Source organism: Panthera tigris, chromosome A2, assembly GCF_018350195.1.
Source record: "Panthera tigris isolate Pti1 chromosome A2, P.tigris_Pti1_mat1.1, whole genome shotgun sequence".
Lineage (NCBI taxonomy): Eukaryota > Metazoa > Chordata > Mammalia > Carnivora > Felidae > Panthera > Panthera tigris.
The window spans coordinates 65,328,154-65,342,891 of record NC_056661.1 but is presented as its reverse complement, the minus strand read 5'-3'; the positions used below and the strand labels follow the sequence as shown (position 1 = coordinate 65,342,891).

The window sequence follows — 14,738 nt, the reverse complement described above, 5'->3', positions numbered from 1 at the left end:
CTATTTTTTTTTAATTTTTTTAATTGTTTATTTTAAGAGAGTAAGAGTGCAAGCAGGAAAGGGGGAGAGAGAGAAGACAGAGAGAATCCCAAGCAGGCTCCAGGCTGTCAGCACAGAGCCCAACGCAGGGCTGGAGCTCGCACACCATGAGATCATGACCTGAGCCGAAATCAGGAATTGGAGGCTGAACCAACAGCCACCTGGGCGCCGCGGGCATGTGCTATTTTTAGATCATCACAATCATTCTGTGTATGTATCTTGATTTCTTCACACAACGTGCTGGCTTGAGCATTGATCTGTGTTTCCACAGAGAATCCACATTCACCATAGTGACCGATTTTAACGCCCTTTGAAATCAACATGTGGTGCTTTAGGCAAACCCTGACGGCTGGGTATGTGGGAACTCTTCACCTACATTTGACCAACGTTGTGTTCACATTTTTCCCGCTGTAGGATCGTTTCCTTAAGGCAAACTACCAGAGACGAGGGAACCGAACTTCTTACAAAGTTACAGCAACGTTTTTGTTTCTTGATGTGTGTTCCCAATGGCTTTCCAGTAGCAACGGGTGTGAGGGTCTCCGCCCCACTGCATTTCATCAGCTTCCGTGACTTGTTTCTAGTGTAACATGTACAGAATAGCATTCCTAGGATTTTTATTTTAAATTAGTTTTTAATTCATATGAATATCATTCCGTTCTCATAGAGAGGTGTGGTTGAGCATACTTTGAAGTCAACACGAGTACTTTGAAGAAAAAGCACCTATGTAATTTTGTTTAGCCAGGCTTTGAGCATCAAGATGAACAGGAAGCATTTTAAAAAGTGCTGGTTTCAGTTTTGAATACTATTTTACATATCACTCTGCATTTTTTTCTGTACCTTGTATTTTGTCAACTGTTTAAATTAAATGTACTTAAACCATCACATTCCATGAAAGAGAAAAACACACTTTAAGAAAATGCATTCAAAAAAAAAAAAAAAGAAAGAAAGAAAAAGAAAAAGAAAATGCATTCAATTAAAGCCCCAGCAGCAGCAGTAAGAAAGAGAGCCTTGTGCCCCTTACGGTCCTTATTAATTGGCCCACATGCACACACATCTCCAACTGGCCCCTTTTGTCTGGGTTGTCAGAGGACATTAGCTGAGACTAATCTGGAAGCTGCTTCCTGGCTCCCAAAAGGACACAGTCACCGAGAAAGAAAGACTCGTTTATCAGAACACAAACTTTGCTACGTAAGTGAGGATCATGCAAAAAAGCATACCCCGGGCATCATTATCTGGGCCTGATTAGCAATGAAGGAAATTGGTCCTCAATTTTCACAATCAGCGGAAAAGACCTTCAGCTCTCACTGAAGACAGACAATTGCCGTCAACATGTTTCTGCGGTCCGCGCGGCGAGCACAGAGACAAGGGCCCTTGCAAAAGCTGCTTTGAAATTGTTTTGGCCGTAGCTGTCTCGTGGATGCTATTGTCCCAGTGACGCAAATAAGGCGAGATCCGGCTCCCCTCGGCGGGCAGCTTGACATCTTCCCAGATGTCCAGGTGGCAGGGGCCACATTGTGCCTCTGGGCATCAGGCATGGCCAGTTCTCCCCCCTGCCCCCACCCCCCTGGGATTTGGAGCCCATGTGACCTTGGGTGGGTCCATTAGTCTCTCGGCACATGGTTCCCTATCTGTAGACAGCTATGGTAACACTACCTGCCTTATAAATTGCTTGTGAGGTTTATATAATACAATAATTTGCACCAAAGTCCTGCATCTGGGGTCTCGCGTTTGCAGGCTGCACACGGCACAGAGGGACAGCGGGCATCCCTCCTTGGTAGGTGCTTTCTCCAGTCTTGGGGGGGTGGAAGGCAGGTCCAAGGGCAGGAACTGTTATCCCTGTCCTTGCCGCCCCTGCCGTTAATTGTCGCTACCGCTCGCACGCGCACGCACGCACACCCCCTGTCTGTGTCCCAGCAGCTCCCAGGGCGCCAGAGCCCCGTGGATACAGAACTGCGTGAACTTGGCCGCACGTTGTGCCTTCCTCAGATCGTTCCAGAAAAGAGTAAAGCAGTAATGAGAGAAATAAATGCCCTCCCTTTCTCTCTGGTCTTCCCTAGACCTGAGGAAGCTGCCACAGCCTGCAGAGGGGACGAAGACCTCTTTATCACCGGGCAGTTCCAGAAAACCCTGGAGGAACTTGACGGGGACCTGGAAGGTGAGAGCAGTCCCTGCTTCGCCATCTCATCGTGTGCTGGGCGACTCCGGGGGTTGTTTTTTCTGACCAGGTTTGTAGCTCCATGGGGACAGGTTGTGCGGGAGGAACCCTGGTCCATCTGAAGAAAGCCTGGGTGTGAGGCCAGCAAGTGAGCACAGCTCTGGAGATTGCGTCTCCGATCGGGGCTGCTAACCGCACTGCAGAGACGTTTCAATAGCGGCTTAAAATCCCTCTCGATGGTACTGATATTGCACATCGGGAAGGATTCTACACACATTCAGAGAAAAAGAGGGGCGCCTGGGTGGCTCAGTCGGTTGAGCGTCCGACTTTGGCTCAGGTCACGATCTCAGAGTTTGGGAGTTGGAGCTCCACGTCGGGCTCTGTGCTGACAGCTCGGAGCCTGGAGCCTGCTTCAGATTCTGTGTCTCCCTCTCTCTCTGCCCCTCCCCTGCTCATGCTCTGTCTCTGTTTCTCTATCTCAAAAATAAAATAAATATTTAAAACAAAAAGTTTTCCAGTGCCAAAATGGGTTTGGGGAGCACTGGGTGACACAGGTGAGCACGCTCCCACCCCTTTGCTTGCTAATGTATGGCGTTTCTTGAAGGGAAACTCAGGACCCACCGCCCTGACCATGAACCCATTTCTGGTGGGACATCTGCTTTTCTACAGATACAGTGGGGGGAGATAATACCGCGAGGCCAAAGCAGATGCATGGGATCTCAGTAGACAACCGGCTGATCTTACAGACAAAGGCACACAGTGAAAATAATCTAGAAATCAGATATTGGCCATGCTTTAAAACAAATCAAAACAAAAACCAGAAGGAAGCAGACGGCAGAGCTGATGAGTAGTTTTGTCTACTCGCTTTTCAGCTCTCAGATGTGGTGGACAGAGCTAAATCTTCCACCCTGTGTCCCTGGGGCTCTGATCAAGTGACCCGCTAAATCCTTTAGGGCTAATTCTGAGACGCCCAAGGTTCAGTCATCTGCCTCTTAACTGAAGGCGTGGGCACCTCATCGCCCATGTGCTTTGTGGCACTTCTGATGAACGAGATCAAGTTGAAGGTCGAAACCCCAGTTCCCCTTCACGTTCTGTGCTGAGACAGTGTTTCTAGAGGGCTCAGGTTTACAGGACTAGTTTCTAAGTGAAGGATGTTGGCAAAACCTCGTCCCAGAATGCCGTACCTAGAGACATCACGGACGTGCAGTTTCCTCTGTCGAACCAGCAGGGCTGAGCCTTGGGCCCCAGGCATGTGTAGATTACAAATTGGAATGACGCTTGGAAATGCACATAAATAACTTACACAAGAAGAACCTCAGGAAAATCAAAGCCAGGGTGTGGTTACACTAAGCGATTGGCTTGGGAATCGTCACCAGCGATGCCAATCTGTTGACTTATGTTTGTCCTTCTTTGCAGAACTGGAAGACGGCTATGAAGCCGGCACCGGCTCGGTGAATGGCGTGTCTGGACGCCACGTGTCAGATGCCACGGTCCCCAACAGCGATGAAGACGCGATCCCAGTAACGTTCATAGGGGAGGTCCTAGACGATCCTGTGGATTCGGGGTTGTTTTCCAACAGAAACAACAATGCTGGTTCTTTTGACCCGGGGAGCGTGGCCGGCCGGGGAGGCCACCTGTTGCAAAGTCAGGTGGAGAACAGCCAGCAGCGGGAGATGAGAGCAGACGTGCCCGACTCGGCAGCTCCTCCCCACGGCCTTGGGAAGGAAGTCAAACCCGCCTCGTCCGACCCCTGTGAAGATGGGGGTCCGAACAAAATGGAGCCCAAGGCGACTTCTGCAGACTTTCCCACGCACAACCCGAATGCAGAGGACGGCGGTGAGGGGCCCGGCTCTGCCCTCAGTGGGCAGACACAGGCCAGCAAGAGCGCGAGTTCATCAGAGCCAGCGAGGGCAAAGGAAGGCGAGGATAAGCACGGTGGCTCAGCACCGCCATCGTGGTATCGACGGGGCCAAAACCCAGGGTGCAGTTACGGACTGAAATACGGCCTCACGACGTACAAAATCGTCCCTCCGAAATCGGAGATGAGATGTTACGACAGAGGAGTATCGCTGTCAACAGGGGCCATTAAGATCGACGAGCTAGGGAATCTGGTGAGTCCCCACGTGAACGGGGGCAGGACCGTAGCCCCGTCGTCACCCGCTCTCGACACAGAAACCCAACCCATTGAAAGGGTCAAGGAATTCTGGAGGTCCGGCTCTCTAGAGAAGCACTCTGGCCAGCCCCCGGAGTGCTCAACCAACAGGACCCCCGCTCCCACCACACCAGCGAGGCCACAGCAGCAGGAAAGTGGACTCAGGGCAGAGCCCACTGTCCCGGACCCCAAAGTGACATCGCCCCCGCAGCAGTCTGCCCACCGAGAAGCAGGGCGACACGTGGAGGAGGGGAGAGACCGGCCACCCGTGGCAGCCACTCGTCACGTGAAAGTGCCAGCAGCCAATGCCTCAGAGGTCCTGTTCCTCAAGCCCCAGAGAAGAACGTCCAGTCAGTACGTGGCCTCTGCCATTGCCAAGCGGATGGGGCCCCAGAAAGCCCAAGCCGAGGAGACCCGTGAAGGCAGAGCCCCAGAGCTGGCCGGGCAGCCTCCCGCTAGGAGAGACGGCTCAGCCCCCAGCCCGCTCCCAGAGACCCGCATCCGTGCTGATCAGGAGGCGTCGGCAGTAGGAGCCCAGCCTGGGGGGCCGGTCAGCAGCCCTGATGGAAAGTCGTCTGCTCAAGACGGCCCGGCCGCCATCCGCAGAAGTCCTTGTGTCCCGCCTGTCACGGCCGCCCAGAGGGGTCATGTGTCTATGGGACAGAGCTCTAGTTTCAGCGGAAAGCAGAGCCTTGGCGACCACAGGGCCAGCTCAGCATCCGTCCCCAGACGCACTCTAGACAGCACAGATCCCCTGCCCGCCCACTCAGGAGACGATCAGACTCCAGACAGGACCCTGGTGAATGGTTCCAGGTGGGTCCCCATCCCCAGCGAGCCTCCTCACTCTCCGAGAGGCTCCAGCACCAGTGGCCACGCCGGACAGGAGCCCCCAGAACAGAAGCCCGAAGCCAACGGCACCCTGCCACCCAGCATCTTTGGGCCAAAGAAGAAATTCCGACCCGTTGTCCAGAGACCGGCACCAAAGGACACGTCCCTGCACAGCGCCCTGATGGAGGCCATCCACTCAGCGGGCGGGAAGGACAGGCTTCGCAAGGTGAACGGGCAGGCACCTGCCTGCAGGTCACAGGCACCTGTTTCCTACCTGTCGCTCCCCACGTAGATTCTCAGGTGGCATCGGAGGAGGAGGGGCGGGGCAAGCTAAGAATGAGGGAGGCGAATGCCGGGGTTTGATTTCCACCAGGAGCTTCGCCTTGCTGCCTGCAGAGTATTTAGAACCACAAAAGAGACGAAAGCAGATGGGTTTGCGGTTGTCCGAACTGCCTTTAAGACCCTGACCCCCTGGGGGTAGATGTGGGCGGTAAAGTGTCCGTACCTGGGGGTCGCCTCATCCGTAACTGGTCCTTGAGTGAGCAAATAGAGACTCAGGCCCCTGCCGGTCACTCCTGCGTGGTTAGCGGGGTCTACTGTCCTTGCTCGGTAACGGCAGGGACGGAGTTTATGACACCCGCCTCCCTTGTCCAGGCACTTAGCACCAACGCTCAGCTTTGGGAGCCATCTCCGTTCCACAGGGGCGGAAACGGAGGCACAGTGAAGTCAGGCGAGCTGGCCCACGGCCACGCTGCCAGCTAGTGGGGATCCCGGGCCCTCGTTCAGGTCTGCAAAGCTTCAAGGCACATATCCGCTCCAGAAGCTACACCAGTATCAGGAGCCACACGACATTAAGAGGCCACCGTCCCATGCCACCCCACACACATGCGCTTTGGTCGTTAGATGGCGTGAGGTCAGTGTGGAATGTTCACGCCCTGCCCAACGGCGGAAATACATTCTACCTTCCACCAGCGGGGGGCGTAAAATCAATCCTCGAGCCTTCACCTCCCTCACCTGATAGGTATCGCTTTCCTCTGGTGCTGCCCTATGCTTTGCCTTTCTCCTCCTTCCTGGGGAAACGTGTTGACACTGTGAACGTTCCAGATTGCAGAGCACGCGTCGGAGGCAGGGCCCAGGAAGCCGTCCTGCAGGGAGGCAGAGGGCGAGCGCTCGGCCCTGCTGGCGGCCATCCGAGGGCACAGCGGTGCCCACAGCCTGCGGAAGGTAAGGCAGGGCCTCCCGTGGAGGGATGGCTTCGCAACCCCGTGCCCCGTGGAGACCCATGCGGGGGCCGCAGCTAAGCCACCATCAGAGTGGGCAGCCCAGCAACCACGGAGGCTGGCGCTGAGGGGCAGCACCCCGCGTGGGAGAGGCAGGCGCATCGGGGAGCTGGCCCCCATCCCTCCCTCCCTGCCCGCCTGGGACACAGCACATCCGGAGCTCCCCAGCCCCCAGCGTGGCTGCCGGGGGCTTGTCTCACCTCCGGGACAAAGTTGCCGGTGCTTTGGCCCGGATCTGGCACAGCCTGGGAGCAGGGGCAGGACCGTGCCATCCGGCTTCTAGTCTCAGAATCAGAGGAACAGCGCGGGTGTATTACCCACCGAGGGAGGCACGCAGCCTCCCCGATGGCTGGGCACTTGGTCCCGGCCCGTCCTCACCCACCGAGATGGGGCAGGGGGGCAGGGAGTGCTCCGGAAGGCTCCCCGAGATGGGCACCGGCTGGGGACCTTGGGGGGCAAGCCACGCCTGCCTCCCCGGCTGAGGCAGCACGTCGCCCCTCCGAAAGGCCCTGTGGGACCTTGTCCTTTGACCTTCTCGTTGTTTAGGTGTCCTCCTTCGCCTCCGAGGAGCTTCGAAGCTTCCGAGACGCAGCGCTGTTGGAACGCGGGCTGGAGCCGCCAGGGCTGGATGACCTTGGCGTTCGGCCCCTGCCCGCCCTGCCGCCCCCGCCCCCTCCGGCCACCCAGGCTCCCTCCGCGTCCAGGCCGGCATCCAGGTCCAGCTCGGGCAACCCGGCCGAGGCCAGGCAGGCCTTGATGGACGCCATCCGCTCGGGCACAGGGGCCGCACGACTGCGAAAGGTGACCGTGGGTGACCCTGTGAGCGTTCGGATGGGGCAAGGGGGAGGTCACCACGGAGCCCCACGGCAGTAACATGGCAGCGGTGACCGATGGCTGAGGCCCCGTCCCTTACCCCCTCGACCAGAGGGAGGGAGATGGCCTTCACCGCGTGGGGGGTCGGCCCTCAGACATGCTCCCCGGGGATACAGGGTTCCCCAACCTTGGGGAGGGCACCATGCACTCTTGACTGTGGTCCAGGGACAGGCCCGACAGGCATCTGTGAAGTGTTCTGTAGGGAGCACACATCACAGTCATGGCTCTCAGCGTGGATTGAGGCTGTGGACATGATTTCTTTCCCTCCTTCCTCCCTTCTTCCTCCCTGCCTCCTTCCCTCCTCCCTCCTCCCTCCCTCCTCCCTGTCTCCCTGTCTCCCTCTCTCCTCCCTGTCTCCCTCTCTCCTCCCTCCTCCCTCCCTCCTCCCTATCTCCCTCCCTCCTCCCTGCCTCCCTCCCTCCTCCCTCCTTCCCTCCCTCCTTCCTTCTTCCCTCCCTCCCTCCTTCCTTCTTCCCTCCCTCCCTCCCTCCTTCCTTCTTCCCTCCCTCCCTCCTTCCTCCTTCCCTTCCTCCCTCCTTCCTTCCTTCCTCACTCCTCCTTCCTCCTTCCTTCCTCCTTCCTCCCAGCCTCCTTCCTCCCAGTCTCCTTCCTCCCTGCCTCCCTCCTTCCTTCCTCCCTCCCTCCTTTCTTCCTTCTTTCCTTCCTTCCTCCCTCCCTCCCTCCCTCCCAGCCTCCCTCTCGTTCTCTCATTCCCTCTCTCTCTCACCTTCTGTCTTGGCTAGCATTATGTGTGAAATTATTCAGTTGGAAGCCTTTTGGGCAGAGCACACGCTTTCTGCTTCTCCACAGTTCTCCTCTTCTATGTGGTCTCCTGGTGGGCTAACACTTGTAGCCCTCACGTTCCCAAAAAGCAGATGCGTTTTGCACCATCCCGATGGGATGCCCAAACCAAAGGGCTCCTGAGCCAGGTGGCTTCTGATATCTGTGTTGTCAGCTCTGAGATGGTTGTCTGTCTGAGATTGATTCTCTGTCCCTGCTCATTTCTGGTGGGCTCGGGGAGTTACACTGATTATAGGGAGGCCAGAGGGACGTATTTCTGCCTGAGAGATGCTTTCCAGCCCCTAAGCTGGTGTTTTCGCGTGCACCTGAAGAGGTCAGTACTAAGATTACCCTCATGATCTGTGGAAAGTGGATGAGGCTCAGAAAACCTGAGTGGCCTGGCCTCGGTCACAACAGGACTGGACTGACACCGGTCACTTTGGGCACAGAAAGTACTCGGAAGCAGGTATCACCCCATTGCATGTGCTGTGGGAGAGCAGGTGGCCCTGGAGGGACGGCTGAGTTGCTGGCGCTAAGAAGGCAGATCACTGTCCTGCGTCCACCCGGGAGCCCGTGGCAGCGGAGGGGACAGGAGACAGCCCACATCCCTGCAGGCAGCAGGCCACGAAGGGCAGTCCTCGCTCAAGCCCAGAGAGCCAATGGAGCATGGCCCGACCACCCGCTGACGGGGAGCTCCCCCGGGGGCATGGTCCCTGCGCTTGGGCCAGCCCCCAGAGCTGTGTCCCTGTGTGACAGTGCTGCGTTCATGGCTATGTGCGTGTGGCCCTCGGTAGGGACCCCAGACGTCCCATGACGCGGATGCTGGCCAGTCATCTCTGGACACACAGCCCCCTCCCCCTCAGGATGTGGGGGGAAAAGACAGCATCCTTGGCTGAATGGCAGGGGTAGACAGAGGATGTCACATTCTCTCTCCTTAGAGGGGAGAGCTGCTAACGTTACGGGGGGCTTTCTGGTTTTCTATATGCTTTCTTTCATTTCCGTGGAATTTACGTACTGATGAACTTACGTACACGTATCCCAACAAGCTGGGGTGAGTGGCTAAGTCAGGGTCCTAAGAAGGAGACCGTGGGGTTCTGAGGAAGGTGGCTGTCCATGCGGCACCTGAGGCAGCCCCGCCCTCACAGTTCCCAGTATTCAACTGGGTCACCGGCCGGTCCGGTGTCCTTCCTGAGGGGCCCAGAGCACAGCTATCGGGCCCGACCGCCCCCAGCTGATTCTGGGGGAGGATTTTGAGTTTCTCAGAGGGAAATCCACATCAGATGTGGGGGCAGGGGTGGGAGGTGAGGCTCCAGGTCGGCAGATTTCAGGTGTTTTGGCCAAATGACTTCACCTCCAGATGCGAACGAAGTTGAGCTTTGGATGGGACAGAGAGAATGTGACATCTTTGGATTTTGGATAATGCCGAGTGTGACCGTATGACCACTGACTGTCCCCTTTCTCACCTGTGCCGTTTCCTTCACCGGTCCCTGAATCTTTCCAGAACGACCGTTACCCTGCGTACTTTGCAGGACTCACAAGGAGCCTGGGCCCAGAGTGGCGAAAAGCTTGCCTGAGGTTGCACAGCGGGGCAGAACCGCAGCAGGTGTAACCCTCAGGCTTTCTCTCGGTGAGGCTGAGCTGGGGACAGGGGGGCCAGGACCAGACGGACCGGTGGGTGTGGGGCTGGCACAGCAGGGGTCCTGTGCGTCTGGACTGAAGCTAGGGAGCAGGGCAGCTGCAGGAGAGGTCCTGGGCGGCCACTTTCTTCCTGCTGCTTCAAATGGCATTCAGGGCCTTCCTGTTGATTGTTTCTCGGATGAGCTTAAGTGTTGTGACCTGCCTCATCCATCCTGGGACGGTCTGTGCCGTCCACATTCAAATGGCACGTGTGAGGTTTTGACGGCCTGAACGGTTTACGAGACGCCCTTGGGCAGAAGTGGCCGGGATGCGTGTGACACGGGGGACCACGTCCCTTCGCTCTCTATCACTGCGCTTCCCAGCCATACCGCCGTGTGCACAGACGCACAGGACTGGGTCCCTGCTCTCCCCGGTGACCCAGGACCCCTTCTCCCCCTTGCACTGTGCATACCAAAGTCACGCGAGACCCGCTGATGGTGACGGGACCTTGGAGGGCAGGGGCTGGGTGGTCCGAGTGACCAACAGCCCCCCCTCCAGCCTCCATGAGGTTCTCGCCTGGAGCCAGTGCTTTGTCCTGTAGGAGGACGCACCTGTGCCTTTTTCCCAGTGGCCTGCCCGCCTTATTTATGCGGAACGGCAGATCTGTGGCATGGGGAGAAATGTGCAACTCAGGCAACGGGGCCCATCTCTGTATTTGCTCACAAGATGCTGCTTCTCTGCTCGGCGTGGACCCCGGTGACCTCTTGGCTTTGCAGCCAACGCGCTTGGGGCTGTGTCACGGCACGGGAAGCTCAGGTCATTGGGACTTTGCCTCGTATTTTTTCTTCGGCTCCCTTTTACCCTTTGGGCTGTTAGGGCCCTGTAAACTTGGGGCAAGTGCCATAAATTGTGGGCTCTGGGGTCCACACCACGTGGGCAGAGCTCTCCCTGGGCGCTCGCGTGTGCACATCACCCTTCACCAGCTCCTGGGCTCAGTGAGGGCTCCAGGCCAGGGTGGCCGGGAGGGCTGTGTACACCTGAGGCGGTCCCTGGTCTTCCCGGGGCTGCAAATACTCCGCTCCTCTGTCAGCCCAGCCTCCTCCTGCAGACTGGGGTGCCTGGCCGTTCTGGGAGGGCTCTCAGGCAGGCAGGACCGTCGGGGCTACGCCCGGGATGGCCGGTCCCCCTACCTTTATCGCACGGGTTTCACACTGGCAGCGATGCAGTAAAATGCGAAAGGATCAGTGTGGCACCTAAGGAACAACCACCTTAAAAAGGAACGCCATCCTTCAACGCAGTCAAGAGTACAGTGGCCTTCGCGGTGTGAACGAATTAATTTCCCTGCCTCTGTATTTGTGGCGATCAGAGAGCTTTCCAGCTCCGGGTGAGAGCATTTGCTGTTCTGCTCTGTCCGCGGGCCCTTCCTCGGTGGACCAGCTGCTCTTTCTGAGTGCAGGGCTCAGATGGACCCACGCAGTACCCACCTCCCCAACTCAGCCCTGCGCTAACAGTAACGGGGATCCTGTGTGCGGCTAACTTGAGCGGTGTGTTTCTAAATGCGTTATTTCAGGGGGCCTGGAATGTGCCCCGAGCACCTTCTTAATCCGTGTTTATATTTAAAACATCCAGGGGCGCCTGGGTGGCTCAGTCAGTTAAGCCTCTGACTTCGGCTCAGGTCATGATCTCGCTGTTCGTGAGTTCGAGCCCCACATCGGGCTCTGTGCTGACAGCTCGGAGCCTGGAGCCTGCTTCAGATTCTGTGTGTGTGTGTCTCTCTCTCAAAAATAAACGTTTAAAACACTCCAAACCTTCACATGTGCAAGCATCCACACCACAAGCACTTGCTGAGAAACCCCCAGGGTCCGGGGCCCGTGGTACCTGCTCAGGACAGTGTCTATGCCCTCGTGGGTCCTCAGCCAGAAAGAGAGGTACAGTTTGTTGTTGACCGCAGGACCTTCTCACGAGGTTAGGGACGCGATGAAAGCCCCAGAGAGGCTTCCTCGTGTGCCAGACTCCTTCTGGGCCAGGTGGGGGCAGCCCGATGGCCCTGGGGATCCTGGGGGAGCCATGCCTCCACTGCCGCCTCTGCTGGGGCCGCACGGCCGCGTCTCCTCCCACACGCGTGTCGTGATGCTTGGCCTTGACGGCAGACCCCGTGAGTCACGATCAGATGGGTGACGCTGTCCCCGTAAACACCCAGCAGCCCCCCGAGCAGGGACAGAAACCAACAGCAGCAGCAACCCTCTTTCCCCAGCCCCGAAGGCATCTTCCCCGCAGGCCCAGGGTATCCCCGCTCCCGGCCGCGTACGTCAGACCGTGACGAAGAACCTGAGTGCATCCTGTCACATGCTCGGTTTGGGCTGCTCATGGGGTGAACCCGGCGCACGTTTTGGTTACGGTGGACCCGTTCAGAGGCACAGACGGGTCGGTTCTGGCTTCGCTGTGTGATCACAGGCCGTTGAAATACCTCCTTTGACGCGCTCCAGATCAGGGTTTCTGCAGGTGGACCGTAACGGGAGGGTGCGGGGCAGAGCTGCGAGTGGAAGTTTGAGCCGTGCGTTTGATAGAATAGGGACTTCCGTGCGCATTCGCTCACTCGTGCCATGAATACGCGGCGCTCAGTAAGTTCTGTGCCCAGAGCGGGGAGGGGGAGCCCCACGGTTTCTCCTCAAGGGGCCCCTCTCCAGCGGTGAAGGAGCGGGGAGTCTGGGACACTGCAGCAGAGCGGGGTCACCGACGGCACCAGGGGCGACTGGATGGGCCCCGACTAGGGGTCAGGAGAACCTTTCCGCGAAGGTGGTACATACACCTGTCATTGAAGGAGACGCAGCTTTCCAGGTGGAAAGGGACATCCCCAACAGAGGCACCCCACATGCAAAGCCTGGCCAGAGGAGAAAGACCCCAGCAGATTCAGAGAAGCGAGGGGTGGGGGGGGTGGTGTTCGGGGAAGGCTGGGGCCTGGGGGCAGCTGACGGCTCTAGCACAGTGACGGGGACCTCCAGAGGTGCGGACCTCGCGCGGGTCCCTGCTTCCTCTGCTGAAAAAGACTGGCACCGAAGGCGTTAAGGGTGTTTGTGTTTCGGAACACGTTCTCCTTGGGGCACGTGAGCAGAATGGGTATCGATGTAGGGAGAGTCACGGCAAGGACGTTCCTGCACTTAGCGCCTCAGCCCCCGGACCTCCACACCCTTGGCCGACCCCGTTGGGCCATCCGGCTCCCCCGAGTAACCGCGGCTCTCTCTCCTCTGCAGGTGCCCTTGCTGGTGTAAATCCTCGATGAGATCAGATCGCAGCAGAAACCCACCCCCGTGAGCCGTCCACAGTCCCCGCTCGAGGACGCCGCGTGGCAGGGGGCGTCGGGACGTGGCGGACTTTCTTGTCTACAGGCCAAACGCACACAGCTGGTTTTCAGTCCTGCGACATGGTTCCAAGAGAGGGCAGAATTCCGCCCTGCTGCACAGCTTAGGTGCCAAGGAGACGTGTTTGCCTCTGAGTATTTCACGTTGCCAATAAACCTTTCTTGTTGGCAGGTTAATGGGGATCTAAATGCGGGAGCCCAACACTACACTTCGTGGTGACCTTCGGCCGATGCTGGACCTTTGAGAATTTACCACATAGGGAGATGGTTGCGACCATTTCGCTGTTTGAAATCTTTTGAATTCTAGGGAGATACGGAGAAACCGACTGAAACAATCCGAATGTCAGAAGCTCTGTGATGTTTTGCTCGTAACAAAAGAGCCAGAAGGCTTTTTTCAAAGTTGACTGTCGAGTCATGAAACCGTCGGAGTTTTATCCCTCAAACATTGGGAGTTATGACCTCCCGGAGGATCGCAGACCATGATCTGACCAACTACGCTTTTAAAAATCACCTGTTCCCGCCCAGAATAAAATCGTACTTGATGTATAGACAGGCATTTCTGATTCTCCAGGGGTGGCGGTGACAGAGGTCGGAATGGCACTGGCGTGGACGGTCGGTGCCCCACCTTGCAGGTGTCCCCAGTGGGCTGTGAAGTAGAATGAGCCTCCCCCAGGAGGGCTGTGTATGGAGCCCGGTGACTTCCCTGGGAACCTTCCGAAGTCCTGCACGGGGCCCGGAGCGGGGACGTTGGGTGTCTGCGTGTCACCAGGATCGGATCAAAATTGTGCTGGTATTTCATGGTTTGTGTTCAGTCTGGGTGCTTTCGCCCAACAGATCAGGGTCACCCCTGTATCACATGGAAGGCTTTTCGAAGGACACGGAATTCTGCTGCCGGTATTTATAATGAAGTTTAGACACAGCACTAGTCTCTCACTTCTGTCTCTAAAGCACTTTGTTGCATTGGGAAGAGCTCTTTAAGACACGAATAGAAATCAAGAGGAGCTCGTGAAATAAAATCTCTGTCTTCATCAAGCAACAGATACACGGTGGGATCGTTTTAATGTCTCACGGCAGATCTAGGCATCACGTAGAATGGAAACTTTGCTCTGCGTTGTCCAATGGCCGTTGCTCACTTCCTGGTGGGGCAAGAGCGTCAGCCGGTCCCTCTCAAACCACACTGTCTCCACTATGTGTCTTTTAGTGCCACAAATAAAAGAAAATGAATTTCACTGTGTGGAAGTTGTGACTTTATGCTGCGGTTTGTTGGGATGCCCATAGCCCCAAAGCAGAAAGGAGAGGTTCATTTTTTTCAATCAACACATATGACTGCCTCTATACTCCTCTGGGCAGCAGAAGGCAAAACAGATGAGAATCCCTGTCCTCATGGAGTTTACTTTATAGGGGAGGGGACAGACCATACGCAACATAAGCAAAATATTAAGTATATTTGGAAGCTGATAGTGCATAGAACATCAGGAGAAGGGATGAAGAGCAAAATAGGACGATGAAGAGAGTCCTTAGGGATACAGTGATGTTTGAGTAGAACCCTGAAGGAAATGAGAGAGCAGACCATGGGTGGATGTGTAACTGGCGGGGGAAAGAGCAGGTACAAAGGCCCTGTGGCAGGATTTGCTCAGCGTGTTGGAGGGACGAGGA

The 14,738-nt window shown here is 56.8% G+C and overlaps 1 protein-coding gene across 1 annotated transcript in view; it reads left to right on the top strand.

Annotated features, from left to right (window-relative positions):
* The window catches only part of COBL (cordon-bleu WH2 repeat protein), a 188,875-nt gene extending 174,564 nt beyond the window's left edge, over positions 1-14,311 (top strand). Inside the window, exons 16-20 of the mRNA XM_042977199.1 lie at positions 2,097-2,194; positions 3,611-5,400; positions 6,279-6,398; positions 7,001-7,255; positions 12,976-14,311. Of these exons, the coding sequence (XP_042833133.1) occupies positions 2,097-2,194; positions 3,611-5,400; positions 6,279-6,398; positions 7,001-7,255; positions 12,976-12,993 (2,281 nt within the window). The 3' untranslated portion in view covers positions 12,994-14,311. The remainder of the gene's footprint in view (positions 1-2,096; positions 2,195-3,610; positions 5,401-6,278; positions 6,399-7,000; positions 7,256-12,975) is intronic.
* Positions 14,312-14,738: the final 427 nt, after the last annotated feature.